Below are 16,012 nucleotides of genomic sequence, written 5' to 3' on the forward strand. Positions count from 1 at the left end.
CACCTTTGAGCGCGGCAGTCAAGTGGGCGTGTACTGCTACATCTGAGAGACGTGCCATAAACTGACTTACATCCAAATGTAAACCAGCCCCTAAGCAGTTAAGACGGGTATTCACTAGACGATATGCTGCATGAGCGATATACTCTAGTGCACAGGTTCTCAAACTCGGTCCTCAGGACCCCCAACAGTGCATGTTTTCCAGGTCTCCTCACAGAATCTCAAGTGAATTAATTAGCTCCAGCTGTGGATCTTTTACTCTGTGTCAGTGAGTAATGAGTACACCTGTGCACCTGCTGGGTGACCTGCAAAACGTGAACTGTGTGGGGTCCTGAGGACCGAGTTTGAGAACCACTGCTCTAGTTTTTGCCCTGCAGTGCAGGGCTCAATGTCGTCAACGAAATTGAGCATCCACACTGAACGATATCGTTCAGTGCCGGCACCCTCCCTCATCCCTGTACTTGAAGAACTTGATGATATCGTCAGGTTGCCCTGCAAGTAAGGGTGATGAAAGATATTGTCAATGACCAACGGGAGTACGCATCGCTGGTCGTTGACGGCATACCCACTGGACGAAATACGATAACGATATCGTTATTTTTCGAATCGTCTAGTGCAGGGGTTCCTAACCAGGGTGACTTAATTAGTACCTAAGTTATTATGATTTAACCATCTGTGCTTTAGCATGGATATCACTAAAACCAGGACTGTCAGTGTGCCTTGAGGACTGAGGTTGGGAATCGCTGGTCTAGGACCCCCACACAGTTCACGTTTTGCAGGTCACCCAACAGGTGAACAGGTGTAGTCATTACTTAAGCTGCGTACACACGTAACGATGTTAGTAACCAACGATTTTCGTTCCTATTTTCCCTTGAAAAAGTGAACGAAAATTGTTTACAAAAATCGCTGGTTACTAAATTAATGAACGATTTTATAAACGATTTAACGATAACGTTATAGTTAAATCGTTCAAAAAATCGTTGTGTGTACGCACCTTAACTGACACATTTTAAAAGATCCACATGTGGAGACAATTATTTCACCTGTGATTTTGTCAGGAGACCTGGGAAACATGCACTGTTTGGGCTCCTGAGGACTGAGGCCCTGATTCAGAGCCGGACGCTCTGACAGAGCGCTCGCTCTGAATCAGGGCCGTCCCTCCTACCTTTTGGAGCGGCCTCCTGGCCGCTCGAATAGCTGTGGGTGACCACCCACAGCTATAGCGAGCGGCCAAAATGATGGTCGCGATGGCCAAGACCATCGCGACCATCGGGCTTGCGACAAGACCCTGCGGTAGGGTCTCCCTGCCGCAAGCCCTGGAGTGCTTTTGGCTCTATCAGAGCCCAAAGCACTCCCACTGACATCACTAGTGATGTCAGTGGGGCTGGCCGCAGACGGTAGGCGTTCCCATGGGAACGCCTCCGTCTGGGCAGCCACACCCCCAGCACGCCCACCAAAGGGGGCGTGCTGTCAATCACCATCGACAGCACGCCCCCTTTGGTGCGAGACCAATAACGACGGCTTGGCCGTCGTTATTTGGGTCTCGCGCCCGACGGAGCCGCCTCCGTCGTGCGCATGATCACTTTGGCAACATCGACCCGCTTGCCAGCGCTCGCGAGCGGGTCTGAATCAGGCCCTGGGTTTGAGAACCTGTGGTCTAGTGGCTACCCACCTTTAGTAAGATTTACTTATTGATGAAAACACACTGATACTTTTCAGAAAATGCCTGTAGCCATAGGGATCATTGTGCATTATATTTAATGCAGGGAAATTATACTCATGATCCCATTTGAATGTATACAGTTTATCTGTTTTTTTTATTTATTTATAAATATAACAGCTTCATAATGGAGGTAATGTGCAATCAGGGAGATTGCTAGGGGTAAATTTACTAAAGTGCGAGTTTTTAGAAGTGATGTTGCCCATAGCAACCAATCAGATTCTAGCTATTATATTCTAGAAGGCGCTAGTTAACTGTTAAGTAGAATCTGATTGGTTTGCTATGGGCAACATCTCCACTTCTTAAAAAAAAAAAAAAACTCTCACTTTAGTAAATATACCCCCCCTATAGACTTTTCAGGGAGATTCCCTGAAATAGTAGCAATCGGGGAGAGTTGGCAAATATGAGTAATGCCGCGTACACACTAGATGATAAGTTGGACGATTTTAACGATATCGTTCATCGCATCTAATATCGTCCAGTGTGAGCAACCAACGATGCACGCTCCCGCAGGTCGTGCATGTTCAGGTATGAGGGAGGGTGCCGTCACTGTACTATATCGTTAACGACATTGAGCCCGGCACTGCAGGGGAAACAGACGATACAGCTCATGGAGCATATCGTCTAGTGCAGTGATTCCCAACCTCGGTCCTCTAGGCACACTAACAGTCCTGGTTTTCGTGATATCCATGATTGTGCACAGATGGTTAAATCAAAATAACTGAGGTACTAATTAAGTCGTAGTCCTAAAACCTGGACTGTTAGTGTGCCTTGAGGACCGTGGTTGGGAACCCCTGGTCTAGTGTGTACGCTGCTTAAGGGTTCCGATTGTGCAGCGAGGGTCACCATTGTGCAGCGGTGCAGCGAGGGTCACCATTGTGCAGCGGTGCAGTGAGGGTCACCATTGTGCAGCGGTGCAGTGAGGGTCACCATTGTGCAGCGGTGCAGTGAGGGTCACCATTGTGCAGCGGTGCAGTGAGGGTCACCATTGTGCAGCGGTGCAGTGAGGGTCACCATTGTGCAGCGGTGCAGTGAGAGTTACCATTGTGCAGCGGTGCAGTGAGGGTTACCATTGTACAGCGATGCAGTGAGGGTTACCATTGTACAGCGGTGCAGTGAGGGTTGCCATTGTACAGCGGTGCAGTGAGGGTTACCATTTGTGCAGCGGTGCAGTAAGGGTTACCATTTGTGCAGCGGTGCAGTAAGGGTTACCATTTGTGCAGCGGTGCAGTAAGGGTTACCATTTGTGCAGCGGTGCAGTAAGGGTTACCATTTGTGCAGCGGTGCAGTAAGGGTTACCATTGTGCAGCGGTGCAGTAAGGGTTACCATTGTGCAGCGGTGCAGTAAGGGTTACCATTGTGCAGCGGTGCAGTAAGGGTTACCATTGTGCAGCGGTGCAGTAAGGGTTACCATTGTGCAGCGGTGCAGTAAGGGTTACCATTGTGCAGCGGTGCAGTAAGGGTTACCATTGTGCAGCGGTGCAGTAAGGGTTACCATTGTGCAGTATAGGTTATCCCTGTGAAGCGATGCAGTAAGAATCCCATTGTTTAGGGCATTTTTGATTAACCTGCGGCTCTTCAGATGCTAATACCAGTATGACCTGCCAGCGTTTAATCTCATAACCATTACAGAGCCATATGCTGCCTACATTACACAATATCTGGAACAAACTGTGTCACCTGACCTTATCAATCAAGCACATGTCAGGATCCAGTCACAGTAGCGCAGTCTATCTCTTTTTTTTACATTGCACAATATGGTATTTTACTTTCAAACAAAATGTCTATATTTTATGTAATAATATTTATCCAAATATCTCAGAATTTAAATGTTTTTTTTTCTCTCCTTGCAGCCTGATGTTATGTTGTTTTTACATTATAATTAATCTGAACAAAAAAAAGTGTTTTTTGTTTGTTTTTCTTTCTTTTAAATATTTTAATTGAATGAATATAATTTTCATTTTGTGGAAAACAAATATAAGAAATGAAAGAACCTTTGCCATGAGTCTTCGTTCACACAATGCAGCGTATGTAATGGAACGCAATACTTTTTTTTTGTTGTTTGTTTGTTTTATGACTGTTACATAGTTGGTACAGTTACCATGTCCGAATGATCGGAAGTGCTGTTGTACGGTCAATAAATCATGGACTTTAAGATACTGTCTGGAAACGAGAGTAAAATGTCATGAAATTTGTGCTTTCGAAATCTTGCAGCTTTAAGGACAATACCTGAGCGGTTTCTCATGTTGAGTTCCCAGTCAACTGTCAGTATAATACTGTTTTTATACCTAAATTCCGGTTTTGACCCGGAGGTTGGAACAGGGAGCCTGATTCAGAGCCGGACGCTATTTGCGAACGGTCGTTCAGAAAAAGGGGCCGGCTATTTAAATTGAGCGCTCGTTTTGACCGTTTGGCACGCCTATGTTCGGATCTCCACTCCCCGTTTTCAAGCACCTTCCCTCTTACCATCCACAAACGCCTCATTCTGTCACTCAAATTAGCAGCCCCTCGCTGTTTTGCGAGCGCACGATTTCTGACCGCAATGACTGGTTGGCGCATGCGCATTACGACCCATACACATACGCAGATGTGCGAACATCACTCGGAGCGAACGAGCGGCCGCTTACGAGCGGCTCTGAATCAGGCCCAGGGTTCCAAACTGGATCAGACCCGGCAATTCCCAAGTCAGCGGCCTTCACACCGGAGCCGGGTCTGCAGTGATGCGGATCTTTCGGCGTGGAAGTGGACGCTTGGAGATGACGTCATTTCCAAGCGCCAATGAAGCCGCCGTGCGGCGCGCTCCAGGTCATTGTGGCTCGTTTTGTGTCGTTTACACTGCAGGGTTTCCTGGGTCAATCCCGTGTTAAACTCTGCAAGTTACCTGGGTTGGATTGCAGGGTCACTCGACCTGGGAATCCAACCCTGTCCCCTTTTACACCAAGGAGCTACCCGGTTTAACCCTGCAATACCCGGGTTTTAGCTCTGGTGTAAAAGGGGTATTGTAGAAATCTATTGCTCTGTGTACCATACCACAGGCTTTGAAATATGCAGCACTGCCAGGGAGACAAGAAAATAGTGTATGTTGTTTTCCCATATGTCTTTTCATGGCATACATTGCATTGGGTCCGTGTATAAATGGATCCCTTCCTTTTGGAGTATTTTCCTTCTGGTTTGCATTCCAATAATCTGTCCATGTAATCATACTGTACAAAGTGGGTGTCAAGACTGCATTTGATCATTTAATGAAACCTTTTAATATGAAGAACAATTGGTTCCAAAGGGCACTGTATTAGTTTGTTTATAACTAAGAATCTCTATTTGTCATCATCCCACACAGTATGTCCTTATTAGCTTTGTCATACATGTACACATAACACTGGTGTATCCCTTTCCCAATAATAAACCCCCTTTTGATCTGTATAAAACATTGGGCTAATGCTGGCTTCAAGAAATTATATTCCTATAGCAAATTCTCTCTATATATTACTGCTTGTGTGGACCTAAAACAATCTGCATGTGCTGGAATAAAGTCTCTATCTAAAATCAGTTAATTCTTGGGCACATCTTATAACAGGTCAATGACTACTATCTTCCTGTATATCCGGTCATCTACCGACCACCTTGAGAGGATCCTACGTTATCTATTTGCACAGGCTGCACAATGAACATTCTGTGCATTATAGCCACGGACACATGGAAGCAATTTCCGTAGATTGTCTCTCTATCCAGACGACAGTATCTGCTTGTGTGTGGCCAGGTTTAGTTCTTGCATGCTGGCATCATGTGACTACAAGTGGACACAGTGACATATGATGATGAGTTGACTGTTGCTGCATTACATGGTCATCTGATTGTACTTTATCCCCAGGGTCTAGTGAACTAGAGCTTCCTCTACAAGGAACACACAGATATAAGAATGAAGGTGGAATTTGCGCCTCTCAATATTCCTCTGGATCGGAGGCTGCAGACTGCGGCTGTGTCTCAGTGGGTTTTCTCTTTTTTATTACTAGGTAAGACCTTTGATGGACATTTATCACCTCTTGTACAAAAGGCAAAAAAAATAATCTGTACATATTTCCGGTGTAGTTTATAAAACGAAACACAGTATTTGATTGGCTGCTATTTGCAAAACCATTTTTTTTTCTTGGGATGTAGTTTTAAATACTGGCTGTCTGGAAGCTGGTGCTCGGAATGCCGGCGCCGGAATCCCAACGCCAGCCGGAATCCTGGCGTCGGCACCCCGACAGTAAGTACTGGGGTTAGGGGTAGGGTTAGGCACTAGGGGGGTAGGGTTAGGTTTAGGCTGTATGGGGGGGGGTAGGTTTAGGCAGTAGTTGGGGAAGGGTTAGGTTTAGGCATCAGGGAGGGTTAGGTATATGGGTAGGGTTAGGATACTTGCCGACAGGTGTCGGTATCCTAACCCTGTCAGGATGCCGGCATTGGGATTCTGACCAAAGGGATCCTGAGCGCTGGCATCCCATACCCAACCCTTTTTCTTGTTGCTTTGTAAATGGTAGCCCTGAGGTCTAGTGGTCAGGATCCATTGTGTGGTTCCTGTAAAAGGGAATCTTCATGACCTCATCACGTGATGTCATGGGGTTATCTGTGCAGAAAGGCCTGTAAAAGGGAATCTTCATGACCTCATCATGTGATGTCATGGGGTTATCTGTGCAGAAAGGCTCTGAATATGCATCGGAGCCCAAACTAACCCTCTCATGCAAAGCATTACTAATAGGTTAGTGCTAAATGGATCTAAGAGTAACTACTGTATTCATTACCATTCACTCCAATCTGCATTAGAGCTAATGTTTCTGAAACTAGGGAATAGCTATTGGAGTCTCTAATGAGGAAAGAACATATATATGTTATACAAATACTAGGGAGAACTATGATATAATATATTAAGGTAATTTCCTGGGGCTGCATTAAGTCATATATAGCGTAGTTCAGAGGTTCTCAAACTCTGTCCTCAGGACTCCACACAGGTCACGTTTTCCAGGTCACCCAGCAGGTGCACAGGAGTATTCATTACTCACTGACATATTTAAAAAATTCCACTTGTGTAGCTAATTATTCACTTGTGATTCTGTGAGGAGACCTGGAAAACATGCACTGTTTGGGGTCCTGAGGGCCGAGTTTGAGAAACTGTGGCGTAGTACAGGTTGTCTTCCATATCCAAAATGCTTGGACCAGGGGTATTTTGGATATCGGAATATTATGTATTTTGGTATATTTGCATACCATAATGAGATATCTTGGGAATGGGACCCAAATCTAAACACAGAATGCATTTATGTTCTATATACACCTTATACACACAGCCTGCAGGTCATTTTATACAATAATTTTGTGGCTCAAACAAAGTTTGTGTACATACATGAAATTCATTTATGTTGCATATACACCTTATACACACAGCCTGAATGTAATTTTATACAATATTTTTTTATCATTTTGGGCCTTACATCAAAAAGCAAAGGTGTCACTATCTCAGTCATGCTAAATGGAATATTCCGTATTTTGGAATATTTGGATATGGGAGACTCAACATGTATATTTTTTTTTGTAAGTTTTTTTTTTTTTCCCTTATACAATTGATCTAAAACAAAGACCTACTTCATCCAGTATGTTGCCAAATAAAACTTTATCTATTCATGTTGGTTAGTTAGCAACACAGCACAAACATGGAAACCTTGTCGTTTCATTAGGATGCAAACTGTCTCTGGGCAATAAGGGGTTAAGTAACGTTTTAACTATGGAGTCAAGAACATACGTTAATGGCCGTATATACCATATCTACCACATTCATCCAGACAGAGCCGTAACTAGACTTTTTGGTGCCCTGTGCCAGAAAGAGCATTGGCACCCCCCCCACATAATTTTTCATATAGGGCCATGGCCTCATGGGGAAGGGCCAGGGAAGAGATAGGGGAGGCCAGGAGATGCTGGGGATAAAAGAAGAGGAAGCTACAAGTGAGAATGATAACAAACACAAAAATTTACATGCCCAAACAGCGCCCCCTACCCTTCTGTGCCACGGCACATGTCGCACTACGCTAGTTACGGCCCTGCATCTAGAGGTCAGGCACCATGCCATTTATTATAAGACTTGTGTGCATGTGACTATACAGCAAAAGGTCACTTCCATCCTCACCTTTCTCCCACATTCACAATGACTCTAGCTGAAGTTATTAATAGGGGCCACAAGTTGCTCTTTGATGCTGTTAATCATATTACACTAACAACTTATCAATTCGTTACCTGGGTCTTAGTATTTCATGTGTATCTGCAGTAACCTAATGAAAAGTCCTCCCTGTGACTGTTTGTTTAGATCTAACCCGAGGATGTTTTGAATGCATTCCACTTGAAAGTATATTTAGATTGCTAGGATCAAGTATGTGAAGTACCAGAGAATGGTGAAGACATAACCAGTTTCACCAGTGTGTCAATCGTCTTGTGTCACTGCATTCAAACTCTATCCTCAGCATGGAAACTGACAAACAAGTTCTATCTGCTATCTTGCAGTGATTTTAGTAGGCTTTTTTTTTTTTAAGCACCAATTCATCAGTGTGTATAGCTGTCAAAAACAGGTGTTTTCACTGGGTATGATTTTCTTTGTACTGTACATCAAGGGTCACCTTTGCCAATACCTCTGCAAACATTTGCAGTATGGAGAAGTTAATTTATTTATGATTGTGGCGGATTAAGGATCACATCTCCAAAACAAAGTTCTTGTGTGAGAACAGTGAGATCAGTTGAATAAAAACATGTCTCAGACCAGCGGCTCCAGCAATGCCATATGGTCGGCACAGGAGATCTCCTTGTCTAGGTGTCTCCCCTGCAAGCTCCCCAGTTCTCTGAATGAGGAACTTGTATATTGAGGGGTCTTGAAAACAGTGCTAGACTTTTTGGGGGAAGAGCTCCTGGATTAGACAGGTTTAGGAAGTGCGGAACCTGTGACATTGTAGCAGGTATTCTTCAATTGTAATCGTACAGAAATACAATTGTTCATTCATTAAATGCATTATACCCCTTTTTTCTTTTTTGTCTGTTTTGTATTTTTCTTAAGCTCGCCTACATGATTATCTAGATATGTATAATTTCCTTTGTCTGTGCATTCACCAGAGTTCCTGTTTTGCAGTTAAGACCATCTCCTATTTTTATGTTAGTAACTGACCTCCAACCTCTACCTGCAAGTCTCTCCTTCCATACTGCAGATAGAGTACTTTACTCTCTAATTGTCATTTGTCAGTAAATGTACGCCTCCCAGAGAACAGTCTAGCCCAGTAGTTCCCAAACTGTGTGCCTAGGCGCCCTGGGCTGCCTTGGGACATTTGTAGTGGTGCCTCAGGTTGGTGGTCCATCACCAAATAAAATTATGTATGGTCAATGTAATGTAAAAACAGAAGCGCAAACCTGTCCCCCACCAAATAACTGAACCTAAGGACGACAGATAAGCATAATTTACTTCACTTTACTAACATTTTTCTGATTTTCTCAATAACAAACTTTCGGCTTAAGGGTGACGTGAAAACAATGCTGACATTCTAGGGCGCCGTGATTCAGAAAAGTTTGGGAAGCACTAGTCTAGCCAAAGATAGATGGGTGGGCTATACTAACTTTCCTGAAGGAAGTTGCTAAGACCCCTGTGGAGCCGAACTGACAGTTTAAGAAATAGGTGACTTCTTGCAGTAACATCCTTACGCAGTATAGCTATTGAATATAAATTGGATTATATTAAAACCTGTATCGATATGTGCAATGAGGGGAACATAATTACCAAGAGGTAAACAATCGCCACATCAACCCCGGATTATCCCTGCATGCTACTATACGTGAAACGTAGGGGACTTATTCCTACGGAGCAGCCAACTTCTGCCGTATTAACCCTGCACGGTAACGCATGTATTTTCAGGACTGAATCAATTCCTTGTCTCTCTGATTTGGGATCAGACACGTTTTGGAGCTCAGGGTGCCTTTTAACATGGTTGGATGTCTTCTCTACTTCACTTCAGAGTCTGGCACCTTCCTCTATGGCCATTCAGACCATGTTGCAGAGTGAGAAACTTGTACGGCCAGCTAAGTGTCCTGTGTTGTCCTCTCAATCCACACAGCTATCAGAGTCTGAGATGTCATCTGATAATGGAGAAGTGGCTGATGCCTCTAAGTCAGACTCCCCTTTGCAAGAGGTGGAGACTATATCAAGGATTAATATTCCTGCCTTGGTACGTGTGGTCAGATCCGTATTGGTTATAGAGGATGACGAGCCAGCCCCTAAACCCAAACACCCTCTGTTTAAACAGATAAAGATGACTTTGGCAGTATTCCCTCTGTCAGATCAGCACATGTCTGCTGCCTGGCAATCGCCCGGTAAGGGGTATCGACATCAAAAACGTTTGGCCTCATGTTACCCATTTACTGAGGCTCATTGTAAACCGTGGGAATCACCCCCTGCGGTGGATCCTCACGTTACATGATTGATTAGAAGTGCAACGTTACCTATGCCTTCCATTTCTTCCTTGAAAGATCCTACAGATAGGAAAGTGGAAATTTGCCTGAAATGAATATACTCTTTCAGGAGCTGTTGCCCACCCATGGCTATCTCCTGGTATCTAAGGCTATAGAGCAGTGATTTTCAACTCGAGGCACACTACACAAGACTTTAAAATTGCCAAGGCACACTATCCGGCGATGCGGTGTGCGTGACCAATGAAAAAACAAACATTGGCTCCCACATAAAAATATATACACATAATGGCCTCCACAGGAATAAAACACACTACATTGGCCTCCACAGGAATAAAACACACTACAGTACAAATGCGCTGAGCGGACCACTGAGGCACACTTGACAACCGCTCGCGGCACACTAGTTGAAAAACGCTGCTATAGAGTTGGCAGATGCACTTGAAGACTCCTTCCCCTCAGAAGCTCCGGAGAATCAGGTGTCACTGGTTGGCCACATCTGGGATGCAGCTGCATATATCGGTGAGGCCGCTATGGATGCTAGTCTACTGACTTCCAGGGTCTCGGCCGTGTCTGCTCGCCATTCCCTGTGGCTGCACTCTTGGAGCGTGGATGACAATTCTAAGAAAGGCCTGGAGGCCTTACCCTATAATGGGGAGATTTTGTTTGGTCCAGATATGGACAAGATGATTGACAAGTTTGCAAAATCAAAATCTGCGTTTCTGCCTTCAGCATCTGCTCCTTCAAAGTCTCAAACCTCTTCCTTTTTAAGCCTTTCATCCCCAAGGAAAATTCAAAGGGCAGTCCATTCCTAGAGAGTCCTCTGCCAAGAAGGCCGCCAAGCCTAAGAAACCGGCCTGGAGCATAAGACATTCTGCCTCCAAACCAGAGGATAAACCCTCAGCCTGACGGGCCGGGCCTCCCTCTGGGGAACTCCAGAGTGGGAGACCAACTTCTTCTGTTCGCCCAGTGCTGGTTGTCAAACCACCAAGGACGCTTGGGTAAGTGAAGTGGTCTCTCAGGGGTACGCTCTCTCATTTCTTCGAAGACCTACCCACTGTTTTTCTGCACAGGTAACTGTACCAGTTCCGCTATCTCACCGTGGGACTGGTTCTTATTCTACTCTTTCTGGTTCAGAAACCGAATTGGTCTCATCTGCCTATCCTCAACCTCAAATCTCTGAACAAGTTCCTCAGGGTGCCCAGGTTCAGGATGGAAATCTTAAGCTCCAGCATACTGGCTATGGAACCGGGGGATTATTTGGTCTCACTGGACATTCAGGACGCATACCTACATGTTCCTATAACGCCTTCTCACCAGTGTTATCTACGGTTTGTTATACTGCAGTAACACTTCCAGTTTCGGGCACTGCCCTTTGGCCTATCCACGGCTCAAAGGATATTTACTAAAATTATGGCTGTCATGGCGGCTCATCTGCGGAGTCAGGATATCTGGCTACTACCATATCTGGACGACCTCTTCTTGTTGGTGAGTTCTCCAGAAGTGCTTCGCCATCACTTGCAACTGACTATTGCTTTTCTCCGCTGGCACACGGGTGGTTAATCAATTGGAAAAAGTCCTCCCTAATTCCCTCACAGACGGTAGTTCATCTGGGAGCCCTTCTGGATTCTTGACAGCAGAGAATCTTTATGACTTCAGAAAAGATCTCCACATTACAACTACAGATTTGCAGATGCCTCCACAGTTGCCTGGTCTCCGTACACTCAGCGATGCAAGTTCTGGGATCTATGGTGTCCACCTTCGACATGGTGGAATATGCTCAGTTTCATTCCAGGCCTCTGCTGGGGCTGATCCTCTCCATGTGGAAGTATTACCCCACCAGATCAATGGTGCTCTCTCCGGAAGTGTGTTTGTCTTGGTGGCATCTGACTTCTAATCTAACCAAGGGTCGCCCCTTTGGTACTCCGAACTGGGTACTCCTAACAACAGACACCAGTCTTCGGGGCTGGGGCACAGTGACCAGTCCGCACTCTTTTCAGGGCCGTTGGACAGCAGTCGAAGCAACCCTTCCAATCAACATATTGGAACTTCGTGCTGTGTACAGGGCCCTCAAGCTGACCAAGCACATACTTCACGGAAAACCCGTGCAGGTTCAGTCCGACAACGCCACCTCCACGCTTACATCAACCATCAAAGAGGCACTCTAAGTCGGGCAGCAATGACAGAAGTGTCATGCATTCTGACATGGGCAGAATGTCACCTCCCGGTCGTCATGGCAGTGTTCATTCCGGGAGTTCTCAATTGGGAAGCGGCCTTCCTCAGCCATCACGACGTGCATCCAGGGGAATGATGTCTTCACCAAGAGGTAATTTAACTCCTAGTGGACAAATGGGGCCTCCTAGAGGTGGACCTCATGGCCTCCCGACAATCACAAATTACCAGTGTACAGGTCCAGAACAAGAGATGCCGAGGCATCCTTGGTGGATGCTCTGTCAGTGAAGTGGACCTTGCAGTTCGCGTTCCTGTTTCCACCAGTCTCCCTTCCTCGAGTTCTTCAGAAGTTCAAACAAGATGGAGGCACGGTCCTGCTGGTGGCTCCAGCTTGGCCCAGACGTCATTGGTACTCAGATCTTTGGAGTCTCTCCATTGACACACTGTTCCTGCTGCCTCAATGTCCAGACCTGTTGTATCATGGTCCTTGCCTTTACCCGGACCTGGATCATCTGTCTTTGACGGCGTGGCTCTTGAGACATCCCTCCTGAGGTCCAAAGGATTCTCTAGCTCTGTCATCAACACGATGCTTGGAGCGCGTAAGCCGGCTTCGGCTAGGATCTACCACAGTGTGTGGCATACGTATCTCCAGTGGTGTCGTCCTAGGAAGTACGACCCCCGGGTGTTTCGGATCTACAGAGTCCTGGCTTTCCTTCAAGCTGGATTGGACCTCGGACTCCGCCTGACCTCACTGAAAGTGCATATCTCTGCCCTGTCAGTATGGTTCCAACGTAGAATTGCTGCACTTCCGGATATCCACACCTTCCTCCAGGTTGTCCTCCGGATTCAACCTCCCTTTGACCCCCCCAGTGGCTCCTTGGGATTTGGCAGTAGTTCTTCGGGCCCTCCAGGGTCCTCCATTTGAACCACTAGATTCGATAGAACTTAAGTGGTTAACAGCTAAGACTCTTTATTCTGGCGATTTGCATCTGCCAGGAGAGTGTCTGAATTGGGGCGCTCTCCTGTCGCTCCCCCTTCCTGATATTTCACTGGGACAGGGCTGTGCTTCGCACTCGCCCTGAGTTCCTTTCTAAAAAAGTTGTTTCTAGTTTCCACATTAATGAGGAAATTCTAGTCCCGGTCATTTATTCACCAGACCTCTCGGCAGGTGAGGCCTCCTTGGATGTGGTCCGCTCCCTCGGGATTTATGTGGACCGTACCAGTTCCCTTAGGAAATCAGACTCCTTATTTGTGCTCTATGGATTTCACAAGACAGGATGGCCAGCCAATAAGCAAATATTGGCTTGATGGCTTCGTATGACTATCTCAGAGGCTTACATGCAGGCTGGCCAGCCTGTTCCGGCTTCTGTTAATGCTCATTCTTCTCGGTCTGTGGGTCCCTCATGGGCAGCTCGCCGTGGTGCCTCGGCTGTTCAGCTTTGTAAGATGGCCACGTTGTCTTCTGTCCAGGCCTTTCTAAGGTTTTATGCCTTTGATACCTTTGCCTCTCAGGATGCTTCCTTTCGGCGCCGGATTCTCCTCTCAGCGCAGGAGCGTCCCCACCCTTAAAAGGACTGCTTTGGGACATCCCACAAGGTCTCCCTCTGGAGCCTATGGACCCTGAAGAAGAAAATGAGTTATGGTAAGAACTTACCTTTGTCAACTCTTTATTCGAAGTCCACAGGGTACCCGCCCTGACTCACCTGGGCTATGTTGCCGGTCACCGGTTTTCCATCTCCATCTGTGTGAGAATGTGATTGAGTGTACCAGTCTTCCTTCTCTCTCTCCTTCTTCTCCGGCCTTTGGCTTATTACAAACTGGGGTGCCTCTGGCTCGGGGGCGGGGTATAAGGAGAGTGGACCCAGAGCATCCTGGGAGCTGAAAGTTTTAACTGCGTGGTGCTCGGATTCAGTTTCAACACCTACACCCCAAGGTCTTCCTGTGGACCCTATGGACTTCGAAGAAAGAGAGTTAACAAAGGTAAGTTCTTACCATAACTCTTATTTTCCATATAATTCAAAATGTTACACTATATTATTGTGTTTTCTCTTTGTTTCATGTGATTTGCTTGGAGGAGCAGATAAAGGAAGAAGAAAAAAAATAGTTCAAGTCTCACTGGTTACTAATGGACTCTATTTCCATTGCTTTATTAGAGTGCTTAATTAATTATTGAATGTGTTTATTGTTTAGTGCCCCAGACCAGAGGTATTCTGTCCTCAATTTTTACTACTGTAATGTATTTGTATACTGGTAATCCACACAACGGGTAGTGTGATCCTGGATAATCAATGGTTATAGTGTATTCATCTATGGTTTCAAATATAGCATGCCTTCACAATGACAAACATTTGTGTATTGGACAGATAGTCGGGATGTAGTCACCATGTCGACAATAGTAATGTCAGCACCACAATGTTGACACTTTGCTGGGATTGGAGGATTAGGATTAACCTGTGGGGGTGAGGGCTAGTATTAAGGTTAGGAGCGTTACTCACCGCCAGAACCTCTCCATCACAGCCTGAAGTCGTAATCATGTCACTGCCGGAGCCAGTAGAAGAAGGTAACTCACCGCTGGACCACCAGGAGCGATCTGTCGACATTCTAAGCACTGTCAGCATGGTGACTGTCAGGATTATGAATGTCAATGTATACCCAATACCAAATAGTCAGTGCTGATACACTTTTCAATTAATGTAACACATTCGAAATGGAGGAGCTAATAAAATAATATAAAATGTTAGAATAACACTAAATTATTTGGCCAATGTAAACAATATCAAAGTTTTCTAGTGATCCCTTCCCTTAGCTTATGCCGTGTAATGACTCCTGTCCCGTTCTCCTTCTCCCCTCTCTGTAGCACAATGCTGTGTGGGAATATTCCTCATGTTGGTCCTAGCCAGATTCTGGCTAGTGATTGCCCTCTATGTGCTGTGGCTGTACCTTGACTGGGAGACTCCACAGACTGGAGGCCGCAGGCGGGAATGGGTACGGAATTGGACAGTGTGGAAGCATTTCAAGGATTATTTTCCAATCAAGGTAAGTTCATCACAGGGAATGTAGAAGTAACCGTTTAAAACAATAGTTTCTATTAATGTTTGGTTCTAAAAATAACTAATAATTATGGATTAAAATGCCTCATATTTTGTTGGTTTTTGTGGGAAGTGATTTGTTTTATCTTGCACCCTATGGTATATTCTTGTAGCCTGTATAGACTGATGACCTGCCGATTCTTTTAGCTAGCCCAATTGGCCAGCCACATTTAACTAACCCGAAAGATGAGAGGAAGAAGTGGAGAGAGATAAAGTACCAACCAATCAGCTTCTAATTGTCATTTTTCTAGACTTTGATTACAAAAACCCTGTTTTTCTTTTTTTTTTTTTTTTTTTTGCATTAAAACACTAATAAAACTTGCCTAAAGGTGTAATACAAGATAATGCAGGTTGTTTTTTTTATGCTGGGTACACACTTAGTGATTGGTACACACTTACGATATGTACCCAGCATGCGGCAAGTGCATACACACCTGCTAATACTGGCTCTGACGGGCGGGAGGAGGGGTACTTGCCATGTAGCATGGCCTCGTTAGCGACATCCCCCGTCTACTCTGCAGCAGGGCCGATAGGCGATGTCACTAGCGACCCACGGGAGCGCACATAT

General features: G+C 45.5%; 1 protein-coding gene across 1 annotated transcript in view; it reads left to right on the top strand.

Annotated features, from left to right (window-relative positions):
* The window catches only part of MOGAT1 (monoacylglycerol O-acyltransferase 1), a 29,795-nt gene that overhangs the window by 2,052 nt on the left and 11,731 nt on the right, over positions 1-16,012 (top strand). Inside the window, exons 2-3 of the mRNA XM_088479180.1 lie at positions 5,586-5,727; positions 15,213-15,391. Of these exons, the coding sequence (XP_088335306.1) occupies positions 5,634-5,727; positions 15,213-15,391 (273 nt within the window). The 5' untranslated portion in view covers positions 5,586-5,633. The remainder of the gene's footprint in view (positions 1-5,585; positions 5,728-15,212; positions 15,392-16,012) is intronic.

This window comes from Taudactylus pleione, unplaced genomic scaffold, assembly GCF_031769625.1.
Source record: "Taudactylus pleione unplaced genomic scaffold, aTauple2 ptg000229l, whole genome shotgun sequence".
NCBI lineage: Eukaryota > Metazoa > Chordata > Amphibia > Anura > Myobatrachidae > Taudactylus > Taudactylus pleione.